Source organism: Metopolophium dirhodum, chromosome 3 (assembly GCF_019925205.1).
Source record: "Metopolophium dirhodum isolate CAU chromosome 3, ASM1992520v1, whole genome shotgun sequence".
NCBI classification, from domain to species: Eukaryota; Metazoa; Arthropoda; class Insecta; order Hemiptera; family Aphididae; genus Metopolophium; species Metopolophium dirhodum.
In genome coordinates, this window is record NC_083562.1 from 851,883 (window position 1) to 866,510 (window position 14,628).

The following is a 14,628-nucleotide window of genomic DNA, read 5'->3' on the forward strand; positions in this document are numbered from 1 at the left end:
ACATAAAATTACTAACTGACTTATAATTTTGAAATTATTAACTTGAGTTAATTATAATAGTATACGTTTTAATGAGGGTACCACAACAATGTTTACGTAAAAAATGTGACACTCGTATTCAATTGTATTGTATTTTGATCACATTTATCTAAAATAATACCAATATTTACTTTTTACCAATTACTTATATCATATTATCTATATAGGTAATACATTTCACTAAACTGAGAAATTTAGATTCTGAGCGGAGCGATGAATGTATTAATATAATGATATTACAATGATGTGTTTTTTTATTTTTGTGTCTCATAGTTTGGGGCAGTTACACTGCTTCGATTTTCTTCAACAGTATCTTGTTCAATAGAAAAGTGAATCTAATTGGTGCATTCAGGAGGTAAAAATTAAAAATTCTCAATAGTTTTCAAAAGCGCAGGGAAAACAAAACAAAACTTAAGGAAAACGGTAATTTTTACGCAGATTAGGTTTTTGACAAATTTTGGTTTTGTTGTAGGTACCTCTAAATCAAATAACCGTAGATACATGATATTTTCACTAAATGTTTATATTAACATTTTTTATACACGATAAACTTTACAAAATATTTTGACACTTTTTGAGCTGTTTACGGACATTGTCAGTTTTCAATTTTATTAGTTTTATTTTTTATAAATATCAATAAAATTTTATTTGTTGGGTAAAAAGCGTGAAAATTTAATGCCAGGCTCCTGATATATTGTTAGGTACAATAGCAGTGAATAAAATTAAAAATGCATGGGCACAATTTTTTTTTATAAGCATTTTAAGTTCAAATTTAGACTAAATTTACTAAATTTAAAATTAAAAATGATTTTGTAGTTAAAAATTTATAAAATGTTTATCTTTTACAGGTAAGTATTGAAAATCTTAAACAAGGTTCCGTGTAAATAGGTAAATAAATTACGATATCCTCAATAATATCATCAAAAATACTTAGTAATATATCATCGAATTCAAATTTAACACCATTCATTACAGTGACCCAATTGTAACATACTATACAGCAGAGCAACACCCACTTGCCCACCTTTTTTATTTTTTATCTTAGTCTTAAAATAGTTTATAGAAAGTAGTAATAGAAAAATATAAATTAGTATACTCATTGCATCAATACTTAGATAAGTACGCCTTACCTATAATTTGGAAAAAAAGTACCAATGAAATCGTATTCAGAACATAGCATACAAATATGAAGTATACGTCGACGTCGTATATAATATACAGCAGAAATTACGAATTAGTATTTTTGAACGGCTTTAGGAAGTTTTATGGGACCATAAAAATGTAATGTAAACCTATTACCAAAAAAAGTAAAGGTAAATTCAAAAAAATTAATGAAAACCTCATTTACTTTATCATCAAAAATTAATTTATTGCTAGCAGCCAGATTAAATTCATACACAGGACCCTGATTTGGTGACCCCCTTACACGGGATGTCTAAATAGTCACCCTAAGTTTATTTATTTACCTATGGGTAAGGACAATTTTGTCAATAAATTACAGTGTAGATTCATAAATAATTATGCATTTCAAATTTTGATTATAAGCTAGGTATACCAAATAAAAAGATTAATTCATAAATGTATACTTCAAAATCATTATAGGTAGATAGTTTATAATAAAACATAAATAATTATTACGAACATTATATATTTTTAATGTAGAAAGTACAATACATACCTATATCACACGATATAAAAATATTAAAAACTAAATTCTATAATGTAACTAGACAGTTACCTAATTTATACATCGCCAATCGCTGTACGAAATATGCTATAGGAACGCAATTTATGTACTGTAGTTTTAAATATTATGTTGAAATCAGTGGAATTTAATCTGATTCTGTATGATATTACATGTCATATATTTTAAAATATTTAATAATAAATAATAAGAAAAAAACTATACATGCTATCCTAAACATTTTAATAACAGTGATTAGGTAAAATTTCTGTAAATCGTAATTTCATCTCTGGTATTTACTTTTTCTCGTTGTATTTCTCTTGAAAACGGTTAAATATTATTGATTATTTAAATCAACGTGTCACTGATCTAATTTTATATTTTCCAGTAAAAATATTTTTGAAAATATTAAGACATTCTATTGATTTCCAGTTGTCACAAAAAATTATATGAATAAGTAAACTACCACAACATACCTAAGCGTTAAAAAATAATACCAATATTTCAAACCTCACCAGGAAAATTAAATTACCCTTCTACGATGGGCGATGAACATTTAAATGCACGATAAATGATAATGTACACAGGCAACGTACCAATACAACGCTGAGAAATCCAAAACATAAAAAAAAATGTATGAATCATAAACAATATACACATAAAAATTAATTAATTACACATTTTAACACAATTATATATGCATATAGCTTGTGAAATTGATAAAAATTACTGTGTACCTCCTGCATATTATTACTTGTTAATTTACAAAATGTATCAATTTTAATTAACTTTACGAGAGAACATATCCGTATTATAAGGTCAAGAAATGATAAGATTTTTCGCAAGAAAAATATAACCCCTAAATTAACTAAATAAATATAAATAATTAAACATTTAATCCCGGATCGCATAAACAATTGATTAGTTTAATGATTCACTAAAATTTGACGGACCAATCATAAGCCACTAAACAATGTTAAAGGGAGCATTTATTGATTGATTAAATGTTTATGTAACCAGAGCATAACTTTTTCAAACTTTCAAATAATAATGAATGTTCAGTAAAAATTAGTCAAGAATAAAGTAAATTTTTTTTTTTATTTTCAAAATTATAATAAATTGAAATTGTTAGAAAATTTGTACATCGTATAAATAACCTTAAAAGAACTCTCGTCCATAGTCGGTAGACGTGTGGTTTTGAAAATTATTCGTCGCCAATAATAATAATAGTAATGATGATAATATTTTTTCGTTTAAAAAATAAATAATACTGGGTCGCACCGGAGAAGGAAAAAGTTGTTCAAAAACAGTTTTTCGCTTGAAATATGTATTAAAAAAAAGTATATAATATACGAGATAAGAAATGAGAAGAGAAAAAAAAAGAGGAAATTTTCCCGGCGCAACGCGGTGGCCCCCAACGATACGATTTTTCTTCTCTTCAAGGTTGCCATTCGGGCAGCCGTAGCGTCATTATATAACGCAAACGCGGCACCGATGCACAACGTGGCAACGCGGCGGGACTGTAGGCGTGGCGTCGAGCGAGCGGCGTTCACTGGGAATAATATATATATATATATATAACGCACGCACACCATACAACATAATATATACATTCTACCCAACACGCAGCTGCCGCGCGCGATAGGAAAACGTAACGAAGTGAATGCCGCCGCCGCCGCTGGTTGCGAAGCTATAGCTCGTTCCCAACAAAGCCCGCGTACACAAAACTACTCCGGAGCGAGCGAGAGAGACGGAAAAAACGGGGATAAAAAAATAATAAAAAATGTTTTTATTTTTTTTTAAAAGAAAACCCATTGACGCCGACTGCAGAGGAGAGGCCCGGCGCGCGCGTTATGATAATTTTTTTCAGATACTACAACTATTTATTTATTTATTACTATTTAATACGTCCCCCGAACACAATCGCCGATTTTCCCGACATTTCGGAACACGTCGATATTACAAATAATAAATGCAACACAAAATGAAACAGACATGACACCGACAATGGATTTATTTAAGAGTAATTAGACACACTCATAAACAACGGGTGATGGTGAAAAATATTCATATGAAAACGCAGATTTATCGTGGCATAAAATATTATGTATAAATACACTTGTGACAGGATACAAACAGTAATTCGGGAAATAATGTGTGTGCGGTGGTAGTAAAATAATAATTATAATGGCAATAATGTACCCGCCACCGACGTTTATATAAATTAACGCGACGATTATCGGCGGGGGCGGAGACACGAACGGTGTCGCGGGACATTAAAAATAAATATTTGGGCGCATTCCGCCGATCGGCTAATGAATGAATCAATTACCGACCAATAAAAACGTCTCTAATTCTTAAAAATATGTATACCACACTCGCATACTATTATATTATTATATAATAACTTAACAAACACACACACACACACACACACACACACACTGATGCTCGCTCACGTATTATAATATTATTATGGATATCATGATGTGTACGGCGGCGATATTTGTCGTAAACAAATCGAGACGAGCAGCGAGTGGCGAAGGAGAAACGTGGAAATGCTGCCACCACGATTTTATACATTATTAATACATAATACAACGGAATAAATAATAATCGTTATCGCGCGGGACCGCTTATTTATTGTTATTAATATAATAAGTTATTATTATTATACTTCCACCGGAGGCGATCCCCGGCAGTGGTCGTCGACGCATTGGAAAATGTGTGTTGCGGTCGTCGTAATATTCTCATTATTATTATTTTTTTATTGTATTCAATTAATATTAACAACAAATTATTAAGTATTCCTCTCTTCATTCAATCGGCGCAGGTACCGCCGCACGGACGGACGGACTGTGGAATTATTATCGCGCGGTTACACACTCACACACTCGACACGATCGTTAACAGCCGGTTATCAAAATCCGAAGAACTGTGAAAACGATATTATTTTATTAAACATGCACATGCCGGTATTTTTTTCTACTGTTATCTCTTTACAGTTTACGTGTGATATTATTATAATCAATTACTCAGATACATTTTATTGTTATAACACACGGAGGAGACATACATGATCTAGTGCACGACGTTATTAAATAGTATTACTTACAATTAATGCATAATAATAAATAATAAAATAATACAGACGCATAGATAGTATGTGCGTGTACACACCACACACGATGGATAATTACCGCGTAAAATTATATTATTATTATCCAGTATTGTGGTTGCTGCAGTTGAACCGTACGTGGTATGGTGTATCATATAACCGACTTGCCAGTAAAACAACGCGACTCTACCCATGTGGCAAATTGATTCGACAGACGACGACGAGAGCCCCACGCGATGCCGATATTATTATTATAAGTGACAAGACGGAACGCGTCACCTCGGACACTGCGGCAAAATTCGAGACCAGATACAGAACGAATCGAATTTTAAGAAAAAAAAAATAATAATAAATACGCATTATTAATGTAAATCGTTACGAAAACGATCGTTCCTATTCCAACAATTACACACCTATTGACATATTCATTTTATATTTGTTTTTTTTTAATCTGCCTGGAAATATTATTTCTCGAAGACTTCGAAACAAGCAGTTTTTGTAATGTCTGAGCTTTTTAATATAAATTATTTAAAGTGTTCAGATCTATGGAGCCCACCCTTTTTTTGATGTTGCAGTGTTTCAGTGCTTGTTGATTACGCACTGTTAATATAATAGAATATAATTTAAAAGAAAAACTAATATAATAACGTGTGCACCGTGCATATGTTTTAGTAAATAATCATAGACATATTTAAATGTCTTATTTTCGAATTTGTTTTTTTCATTACTTGAAACGTTAACAAATTTTTAATAATAAAAATCCATAGTAAGAGTTACCTACTATGTACACTTTTAACACATTCTGCTCTCAATTAACCAATCGGGAGTATTACTTTTGAAGTGCTTTTAACACGTATCATACTTTTCTTAATCACTACGTTCCGACGAAACGATAATTATTATTAATAGCTATGAGGGGTCTATCTCTAATTTAAAAGGTGTTCGATATTTCCTACATCATTTACGCAATATTGAAAATTCGCAGTCATGTATTGTATAGAAACCCTTCAAAAAATCATAAAATTTTAACAATAAAATAACCTTAATAACATAGTTTAGTTAGATTTGCTTACTGATAATATTTAGATGATGGGCATGATATTATTCTACTCGTTATAAAAACGATTTCCAAAATAAAGAGATATATCAAATTGGAAACACTCTAAATACGTTTTTTTTGTTATCATAAACTTCAAGAAATCGTATTATTTAAATACACAGATAATTTTTCTATCTGCCTATAGGATTATCTCTGGTCTTCTTTTTCACATACGCGAAGAAAAATATTACAACATTCATAAATCATTAAAACACACATTAGTCACATTTTTAAATTATATAAGCAAAACAAAAATTTAATTTAAGCTAGTTATCTGGCTGTCAAAATTATATTGGTAAGTTATGTTCCGCTTTAATAACTAATTCATTAGATTGATTTAAAAACGACACAAAATTAAATTGTTAAAACACTTAAGAGATTAATATCGGTATTATAGATAATACTTTATGTTACATTTAACTAAATATTTATGTTGAGAAATTAATAATTGTACATTATTTTTAATAATTAATGTAATATAATCAAATAATAGATACTATAGGTATTGGAATTATAGGTGAGCTAGTATAGAAATAAAAACTCTTCACTATATCACCTAAATAAAGTACTTTTGGACTAGCATTAAAAACACAATATTAGGTGCCTAAAGGAAAAATATTTTGTGACTTAATGAAGTGCATTCAGCCATTTTCAGATGAATATTTAAATGTAATAATATTATAGGTACCAGGTACCTATCAGAATGTGCAGTTATTAAACATTATTTATTACCTACATATACCTACCTAATAACAATAATTGTACTTAAAATATTCCAGTAATTTGATCTAAGATAAAAAAAAATTGATAAAATACTTATAAAAGAAAAAATATCTAAAGACCAACAAATTGTGTAGGTATTTATAGTACTATTCAAACAGCATCTGCTCTACTATTTACCCAAATTAGATTTATGATAATAATATATAATATACACATTTGAAATGGTTTAATTTGTATGTCATGTTTAGCTATAAATATAGTTACTGAGTAAAATAATTAACAAGTTAGGAAAAATTTAAAACAGGATGGACTACTTTTATTTGATATCATCAGACTACAGTAAAATTAAAACCCCAGTTGAGCCATAAATCCCTTTTAGGTAACATCTAGAGTAAGTGAGTAACGAGTAATTCAGTGCTCAACCTTTTTTAAATATTGAACTTATGAACCAAATACTAAATTATATTTAGATTAATAATTCTGGATATCAGCTAAGATTAGAGAAGGGAAATATTTGTATTTAAAAGTTTTAATATGCATTTTCAAATAATTAAAATATAACTGACCGATGGTGGCATATTTCTATAAGGCATGCCATGTTGAGGAGGAAAAGGTGGCATGTTGTGTCTTGGTGGTGGCCAATTTTGGTTGTAATGTTGCTGTTGTTGGTTTTGAACCGGTGGTGGTTGAGAACCATCAGGTTTGGGATACTCGTTGCCGTAATTGTTCTGATAACGTGTTGCCGGATTCGATGACTGCAGCAGCTGGTTGAGCGTGGGCGTAGGTCCAGTCGGTTGAGATATACTCTGGCCAGACAAGTATTGTCGCTGGGGAAACATAGCTCCTGGAGGTCCCGGCACCCGCATCATCGGTTTAGGGTAAGCATGCCTGAACTGGCCAAAACTGTTGGGCTCGGCATTGCTATTGGCATGGTGCTGATCAGAGGGTGGTTGATGGTGACCAAAACTGTTACGATAGCCACCGGGAGGAGGCGGCGGATAGCCATCCTTGTCGGGCGGCGTTTGTTCGAAATTGTTTGTTTTTGGCATGTCACTGTCACCGGTCGGCTGATCACCATGCTCCGGCCGGCCGTACAGCGGTCCACCACCGTTTCCACTGCTCATACCGTCGTAGTTGTGGTGGTTGGTCGGCACCTGCTGCTGCTTACCTTTTGGCGATTCAGGCGCCAGCAGGCTGCTGCCGCTCATTGGCGCCCTGCGCTCGTGGCTGCCGTTCTGGAAACCGGGCACATCCAGCGGCCTATCTTGGTCACGATTGTTCACGTCGCCGCCCGGCTGGTTTTCCGCGTGCGTAGCAGCCATGTTAGACGACGTTACAGGCAGCAGAACGTTTGCCAACACCCCGCCGCCGCCACCCGTCAACGACAGCGTAGTACATAGTAACACGAGTCAGCTACGTTATGCCCGCGCCGTTCGCACTCGGCAAACCGAATATTAAGCATAGCAATGGCGCAGCGTACATAATTACCACTCGACGTGTCCGCTGCAGCCGTGCACGTCGGTGTCCGCACCGGCATCGGACATGGCCCGTTCGTTGGCACTGCGTGTGCGCGGCGGCGGTTCTTTAACGGGAAACGAACGACGACGACCACAACGACGACGACGACGACAAACGGCGGGCGAGAAACGCGAAACGAGGTTAGGACGGCAAAAGGTTACGACGCACCTCTCGGACGAATATCCTATCCCGGGGTATCGGCGGCGGCACACGGACGCCACGAACGGAGAAAACGAAATCTACAGTAATTCGATTCGGCCGCGGTACGTTGAGCGGACGAGGAAAATATTATCGCAACGCACGGCAAAACGACAAACGCGTACACGAACACGGCAGACCGCGCACAACACTCACAATTCGTATACGAAAAATAATAACAACACTAGAAAATCATACGTGCCCGTGTGTGTATATGCAATACCCTTTTTCCAATAAATTTCGGTCGAGTAATACGCCGCGCACACTCACCGATTATCTCCCGTAGACTCTGAACGGAACAAAAATGTACGGCGGCCTACAGTGTGTACTCTCGGCCCGGCTTCACGCGCGCGTCCCGTGGCCACTCTGTAACGGGTGAGACGACGCCGCCGCCGCCGCCGCTCGCAGTGCTGCTGCCGCCGGCCTGTGCATCGACATTTTTCGTTCCGTCTACACTCTACGCTGCATAATATTCACTTTATCATTAGTATTATAAAATAATATAAAGCTAAATTTATTATTATTTCTCCTCTCAGCACGACGGTTACACGCTTGCGAGCAAATAACGTTGTTCAAGTCTTTCCCGACCCAGCACGTTGCGCGTCCCGAAAAACTTTACGATTTTTCCGGCCGCGCCGATTGTCATTGTTCCACCCACCCACGATTTTTTATTCCATTTTTTAGCGCGCGCATCGATAAAAACGATTTTCCGCCGGCCGATACGACGCGCGCCATCTACCCGAAAACCACAGCCGTCTCGGCGACGCGGCTGTGGGTGGCCACGACGACGCCGGTCACGAACGATATAATTTTACGATATATTATACTTTTTAACGTACGTGCGGCGGCGGCGGTTGGCCGTTCCAACGGTCGGTCGCCCGCGTTTTTTTTTTCGGCTCTGAGCATTCGTTTGTTTTTGCGCCGCCGCGTTTTTGCACCTCTCGCGACCACACGCACACGCACACGCATTGTAATATCGCCGTCGCCGTGCGCGTAATGATATTATATTATTATTATGCTCGTCGTCCCAACGGCACGTTATGACCGACGGCGGGCGCGTTCCGAGTGTTGTTGCCATTTTTCTTTAGACGACCGAAATTTTTTTCACTCCTTTCCCCCGTCGTAATGACACGATGACAAACTCTATTCGTTATTATTTTTATCGTTGTTGCCGGCGCAGAAAACCCGCACAGGTCGATCTACACATCATAACATTATATTATTACAACACACTATTCGCTTTGTACGAAATGTCATCAGAATACCTGTATAGTAGACAGTATCTCTCCCTTTTTCGATTTGTTCTAGAAATTATTACGGCCAAGATCTCTATTATCTACATTATAATATTATTATTATAATCATTATAAAATTAAAAATAGGTATTGTACCTATAATATTAATGTCTATTAATTCACGTGGACAATTATTTGAACTATAAAAATAACAATAATTATATCGTTCGAGGAGTGTACTTATCACTTTACACAACACTTTAAAATTACTAGTCTTTCATTATAATATCTATCTTATTATAATCAATTATAATAATAATAAACAAATATTACTCAATGGACCTACTCTGCTATCCAATAATTTATAATTTTTAATTATCACTGTTTGCTCAGTTATAAGTTTATAACTATTAGATACCTAAAGCAAAATATTATTTAGTTTCTTGATTCACTTGTGTGCTAAATTCATAATACTTATCTTCAACAATCATCAAATAACATACTTAAATACATTACATTTTATAAATCTGAACGAAGAATAAAAATAAAATACAATATAATATTAGTTATAGGTAGATCGTAAAATAAATTAGATAATAGCCAAAACAATGATAAAAATAACAGCTATACAACAATAATTAATTACTTTTGTGTAAACAATATTACATATTATCATTTATCAGTATTGATTTGAATGAAATATGAATTCGAAAAAATAAACAACCATAGATCTGTAATGCAAATAATTAAATATTTATGCATGAAAATGTACAAATAAACATTTTATGTGCCATTTAAATTATATTTTACATGACATTGTATATTAAAATTGCTTATTACTAATACATAATATGTATTAATATATTACAACTATTTTCAAATATAAACAAAACTCAAAACTGCCACTATATTGCATAGTACATGAATGCAATACTGCTATACATTATAAACGGTAAATATTGTTTTAACTTAGAACTTATTACTTTATTTATAAAAATACATTTTTAAATATTTTTTATATTCCACCCCAAAAAAATATGTTTCAGTTTATATTTATATGGTACAAAAATATGTAAAGTAAAATATGTTTAAAATTGTTGATAATAAATTTAATGAAGATTAAATAATAAAAAAAAAAATTGGGATGAGGTGCTAACATATCTGGTTATAAACTCAGATTTTGTAACGGTGGTAGAGAAATGACACAGAAAACAAAAATAATAATAATATAACAACAGGAGCTATTTTTCCTCTATGACAACATAAAACTCTTAAGTATATGCATTTTTCTACTAATTATAATAATAATATAATATGAAATTGTTTATAATATTATATCATATAGAATATTAGTTTTAAAATATTTTTAATAATTTAACTACTTGAATGGTCCTACAAGAATTATTTATTTATTCACATACTCGTATTGAACAGGTTAGGAATAAACAAAATATTTTATGTATACTCTATGACACAGTAAAAAAGATTATATAGGTACTCGTTTCAAATTGTTTAAATAATATTTTTGCCCAATAATAAAAAGCTATCGAGTGTCAACCCGTTGTATAAAAATGTATAAATACATAGGGTGAAAAATAATTTTCCGTATTTATAATAAACAAAATCACTTAAAAAGTTATAACAAATTGTATACAAAATTTTCAATCTTGTAAATTTTATATTAAATAAACAAGAAAACAATTTAACAATTTAAGTAGCACAGATAAACTACAAAAATATATTTTTTTATACCATTAATTAACTATATTAATTCAGTTTGGTTAAAACCATTATGCAGTTCTCATGGCTTACATAATCATAAAAATGTAAATATATATTGTACAGTTATAATCCATAGTATTTACACTATCCCAGATCACCATGATTTTTCAAAGCAACTCATTTATTTCTTTTTTTGAGCAGTACCCCTGGCAGTCCAGGCCTTTTTCAAATTTAGTGCAAAATATATTGAGAATCCATGAATTTGAACTGCTATAGCAATAAATATATACCAAAGTATACCATAAGGGAAGTTCTGAAATTGAAAAAATAATTTAAGTACAAATAAATAATTATAAATTCTATAGTATGATACTCACCCGCCACAGTTGAATAGATTCAGTTGATGGACTTGTTGTAATAAAAGTATACACTTCTGGAAGGTATGTAAAAAAGCCATAGACTACAGGTAAAACACCGAATGAAATAATCCATTTGATGTAAAAGGAAATATTTTTTATACAATTATGCTTAATTGCACGTAATGCCAGAAAAGATGCTGGCAAACTCAAACACCATAAATATTCCCAAAGCAATGGCTGAAATAATAAATTATATTTACCTTTGTATATACAGCCAAGTTTAACTCAGAAAATTAAAATGTATACTACTAATATTATAAATTATAATATCAAATAGTTTATATTATCCAGTATTATAAATTGTATTTAGTAAGAAAATTATTTCATTCTCAAATTGACATACCTTAGGAATTTCAAGTTCTTCAATTTCTAATACAAATATATCCAATCTATCCAAAACATCTGGGCATAATTTTGCACCCATAAGAAAGAATAGAATATAGTGAAATAGTATACAATATTTAAGTCGACTTTTATTTTGTACACTAAAATTAAAATCAATTATTAGAATATTTTAAAATAATTAAGTTTACTAAACAAAATTGATTAATTTGAGTATAGAACAATAAAAAATATGTATTAACCTATTATTTATGTAGATTGTAGAATATAATAAATGTGTATCTATAAAATAAGTAGTAAGTACCTGATTTTGTAGTGGTCGGCAACTTTTTGACGATGAGAAAAATCTGAGCCGTCTGAGCCAGCAATTGTTGGGCCCTTTGACGACATTATATTGTTTTGTATTGTTTACTAAAATAATAAAAAAAATAAACCTAATACCAAAAAACTGTTACATATGAATGATGTTCACACAAATAATATATCAAAATACATTGAGCTACATTCTCAAAAATAAAACTGCCAAAGTGGTCGGGTACTCGGGTGACGGGTAATCGGGTCTCTGCTTAGTGATAACAGCGAATTCTTAACCTAAATTTAATCTGCATAAGCAGCTGTTTGCTAGCGTCAGCATGAAGCTAGTGATAACTTATAAACTATTTTTTATACGAATTTTGTTTAATTTTAGTCCCCTTTTTTTACAGAATTATTTTTGTGCGAGCATTGGGCCATACCTAGACTTTAGAGTAGGTACATCGTAAGTGGACATACTTATGTAGTTGATAGTTATGTTAATTATTTGGCATGGTTTGGCTTTTTGGCTTTGGCGCCTATAACATCTGAACCGTGGTTAGGAGGCATACAAATATTATAATTTATCATGAACCTGAATCAGTCAATAAATAAACTTTTAATAATTTTTAGATTTTTTTCATTGAGATAAAATATATTTATTTATGAGTAAACAAAAACTGTAAATTTATTATTTTAAAGTTTTAAACACGTCCTATATCTAAATATCTTGGATCCTGACATCTGTTAATCCTATATTCCTATGCCTAGTTATATTTCAATCATAAAAACGGATTATTGTTCAGTTACTGAAATGAACAATAAAATCGTGACTTCTCAAACAACAGGATTTGCATTTTCTTAAGTTACAATAAAATTGGGAAAATAGATCACTCGGACTTCGGAGGAGTATTTGGAACAATTTTGTGGAAAAAAATCGTCAAATTATTTAAATAACACGCTAAAAACCCGTAACCTGTAATTACAATAAACCGCCTCTCCTCTCCCCCCCAGACAAAAACCTTAAAAACCAGACAACGTCGGTGACACTCAATAAAGTATTTGGAACAACTATATGAAAAAAAATTGAAAAGTTTCAATAGCGTCGTCAGAAAATTGGTACATAAAACAGGCCTATTATTTTAGATATATATATAAATATAATATAAATTCTATTATATATTAACTCTACATGCACTTTTGTTTTGTAAATTTAATTTTGTTAAATCGGTACTTTTGACTGATGACCATTTTAAACTGTATAGTACCTACCTATTATAATATATTGTTAACTATCGTAAATTTTAATTTGTTTTCATTTCTTATTAATAATTTTTATGCTGTATTATAAAATTCCGTTTGGCGTAAATAATAAAATAAAAATAATAATAAAGAACATATATTCGTAGACCAGCACGTGGTAAGAGATAATATCTTGTAGCTATTACGCAAATTTGGAATGTTTTTATTTACTTGTATTAAGCCGAAGACAAAGAACTAAAAATGTTGTAGAAGGTTTCAATATAAAACTAGAAGAAACCAAAAATACTATTATACAGATAAGATGTGATCACACACGTGTCAAACCTCCAGTTCCCCAAAAAATACATCGCTAATTAAGAACGATTTGATATATAGTGGGTTAAGTAATAATTTATTACTTTACCCTTTACTATATGTCTATATGTATCTATATGTAATATACTAATTAATCTTTACAGAGAAAATAACGAAATCAGCGTATATTTTAGAGCATTACCTTACCTTTTAAAACTACACAGTTATCCAAATGCTGATGTAATGAACTAAATTTGCAACAAATGTGTCGTTTGTATTTATTTTTATTTTTCAAGACATTTCACTCACTCAAAATAATAGATTAAAGTACATCGGACTTAAAAAATCAAGCGGACAAATAGTCAAGATTTGAAATTAAATAAAAACCTTGAAAAATAATGGATACATTTACATTGGACAAATATGTACGTTGGACTTAAAAAATAATCGACAAAATTACATTGGACAAAAATGTATATGGGATACAATTAACAATTGGTCATTGGACTAAACAAATATTGGACTTTACGTATACGACAAATATTTTTGTAACCGTCTATATAGCTATCAAAGTTTTGGCTGTACTGTGTACGTCGATTAGTCATAGTCAAGACATCTTCTTTTATACAATATACATACAGATTCAATTTATTCAAACTAAGTTGGTATAATACTGCTCAAAT

At 32.0% G+C, this 14,628-nt stretch overlaps 2 protein-coding genes across 5 annotated transcripts in view; both read right to left on the minus strand.

Moving 5' to 3' along the window:
• LOC132940957 (trithorax group protein osa-like) overlaps positions 1-8,757 on the minus strand; it is a 35,540-nt gene extending 26,783 nt beyond the window's left edge. For 2 of the 4 annotated variants that reach the window (XM_061008773.1, XM_061008772.1), the window contains exon 1: positions 7,230-8,756. In XM_061008773.1, the coding sequence (XP_060864756.1) occupies positions 7,230-7,985 (756 nt within the window). In that variant the 5' untranslated portion in view covers positions 7,986-8,756. Of the gene's footprint in view, positions 1-7,229 lie in introns of all 4 variants that reach the window. The other 2 variants (XM_061008771.1, XM_061008774.1) reach the window with 2 other exon arrangements.
• Positions 8,758-11,198: 2,441 nt separating this feature from the next.
• LOC132940815 (protein jagunal) lies at positions 11,199-12,661 on the minus strand. The gene is made up of 4 exons (XM_061008581.1): positions 12,402-12,661; positions 12,099-12,240; positions 11,714-11,932; positions 11,199-11,649 (listed from the first exon to the last, which is right to left on the minus strand). The coding sequence occupies exons 1-4, from the start codon at positions 12,485-12,487 to the stop codon at positions 11,518-11,520; spliced, it is 579 nt and encodes a 192-aa protein (XP_060864564.1). The 5' UTR covers positions 12,488-12,661; the 3' UTR covers positions 11,199-11,517.
• Positions 12,662-14,628: the final 1,967 nt, after the last annotated feature.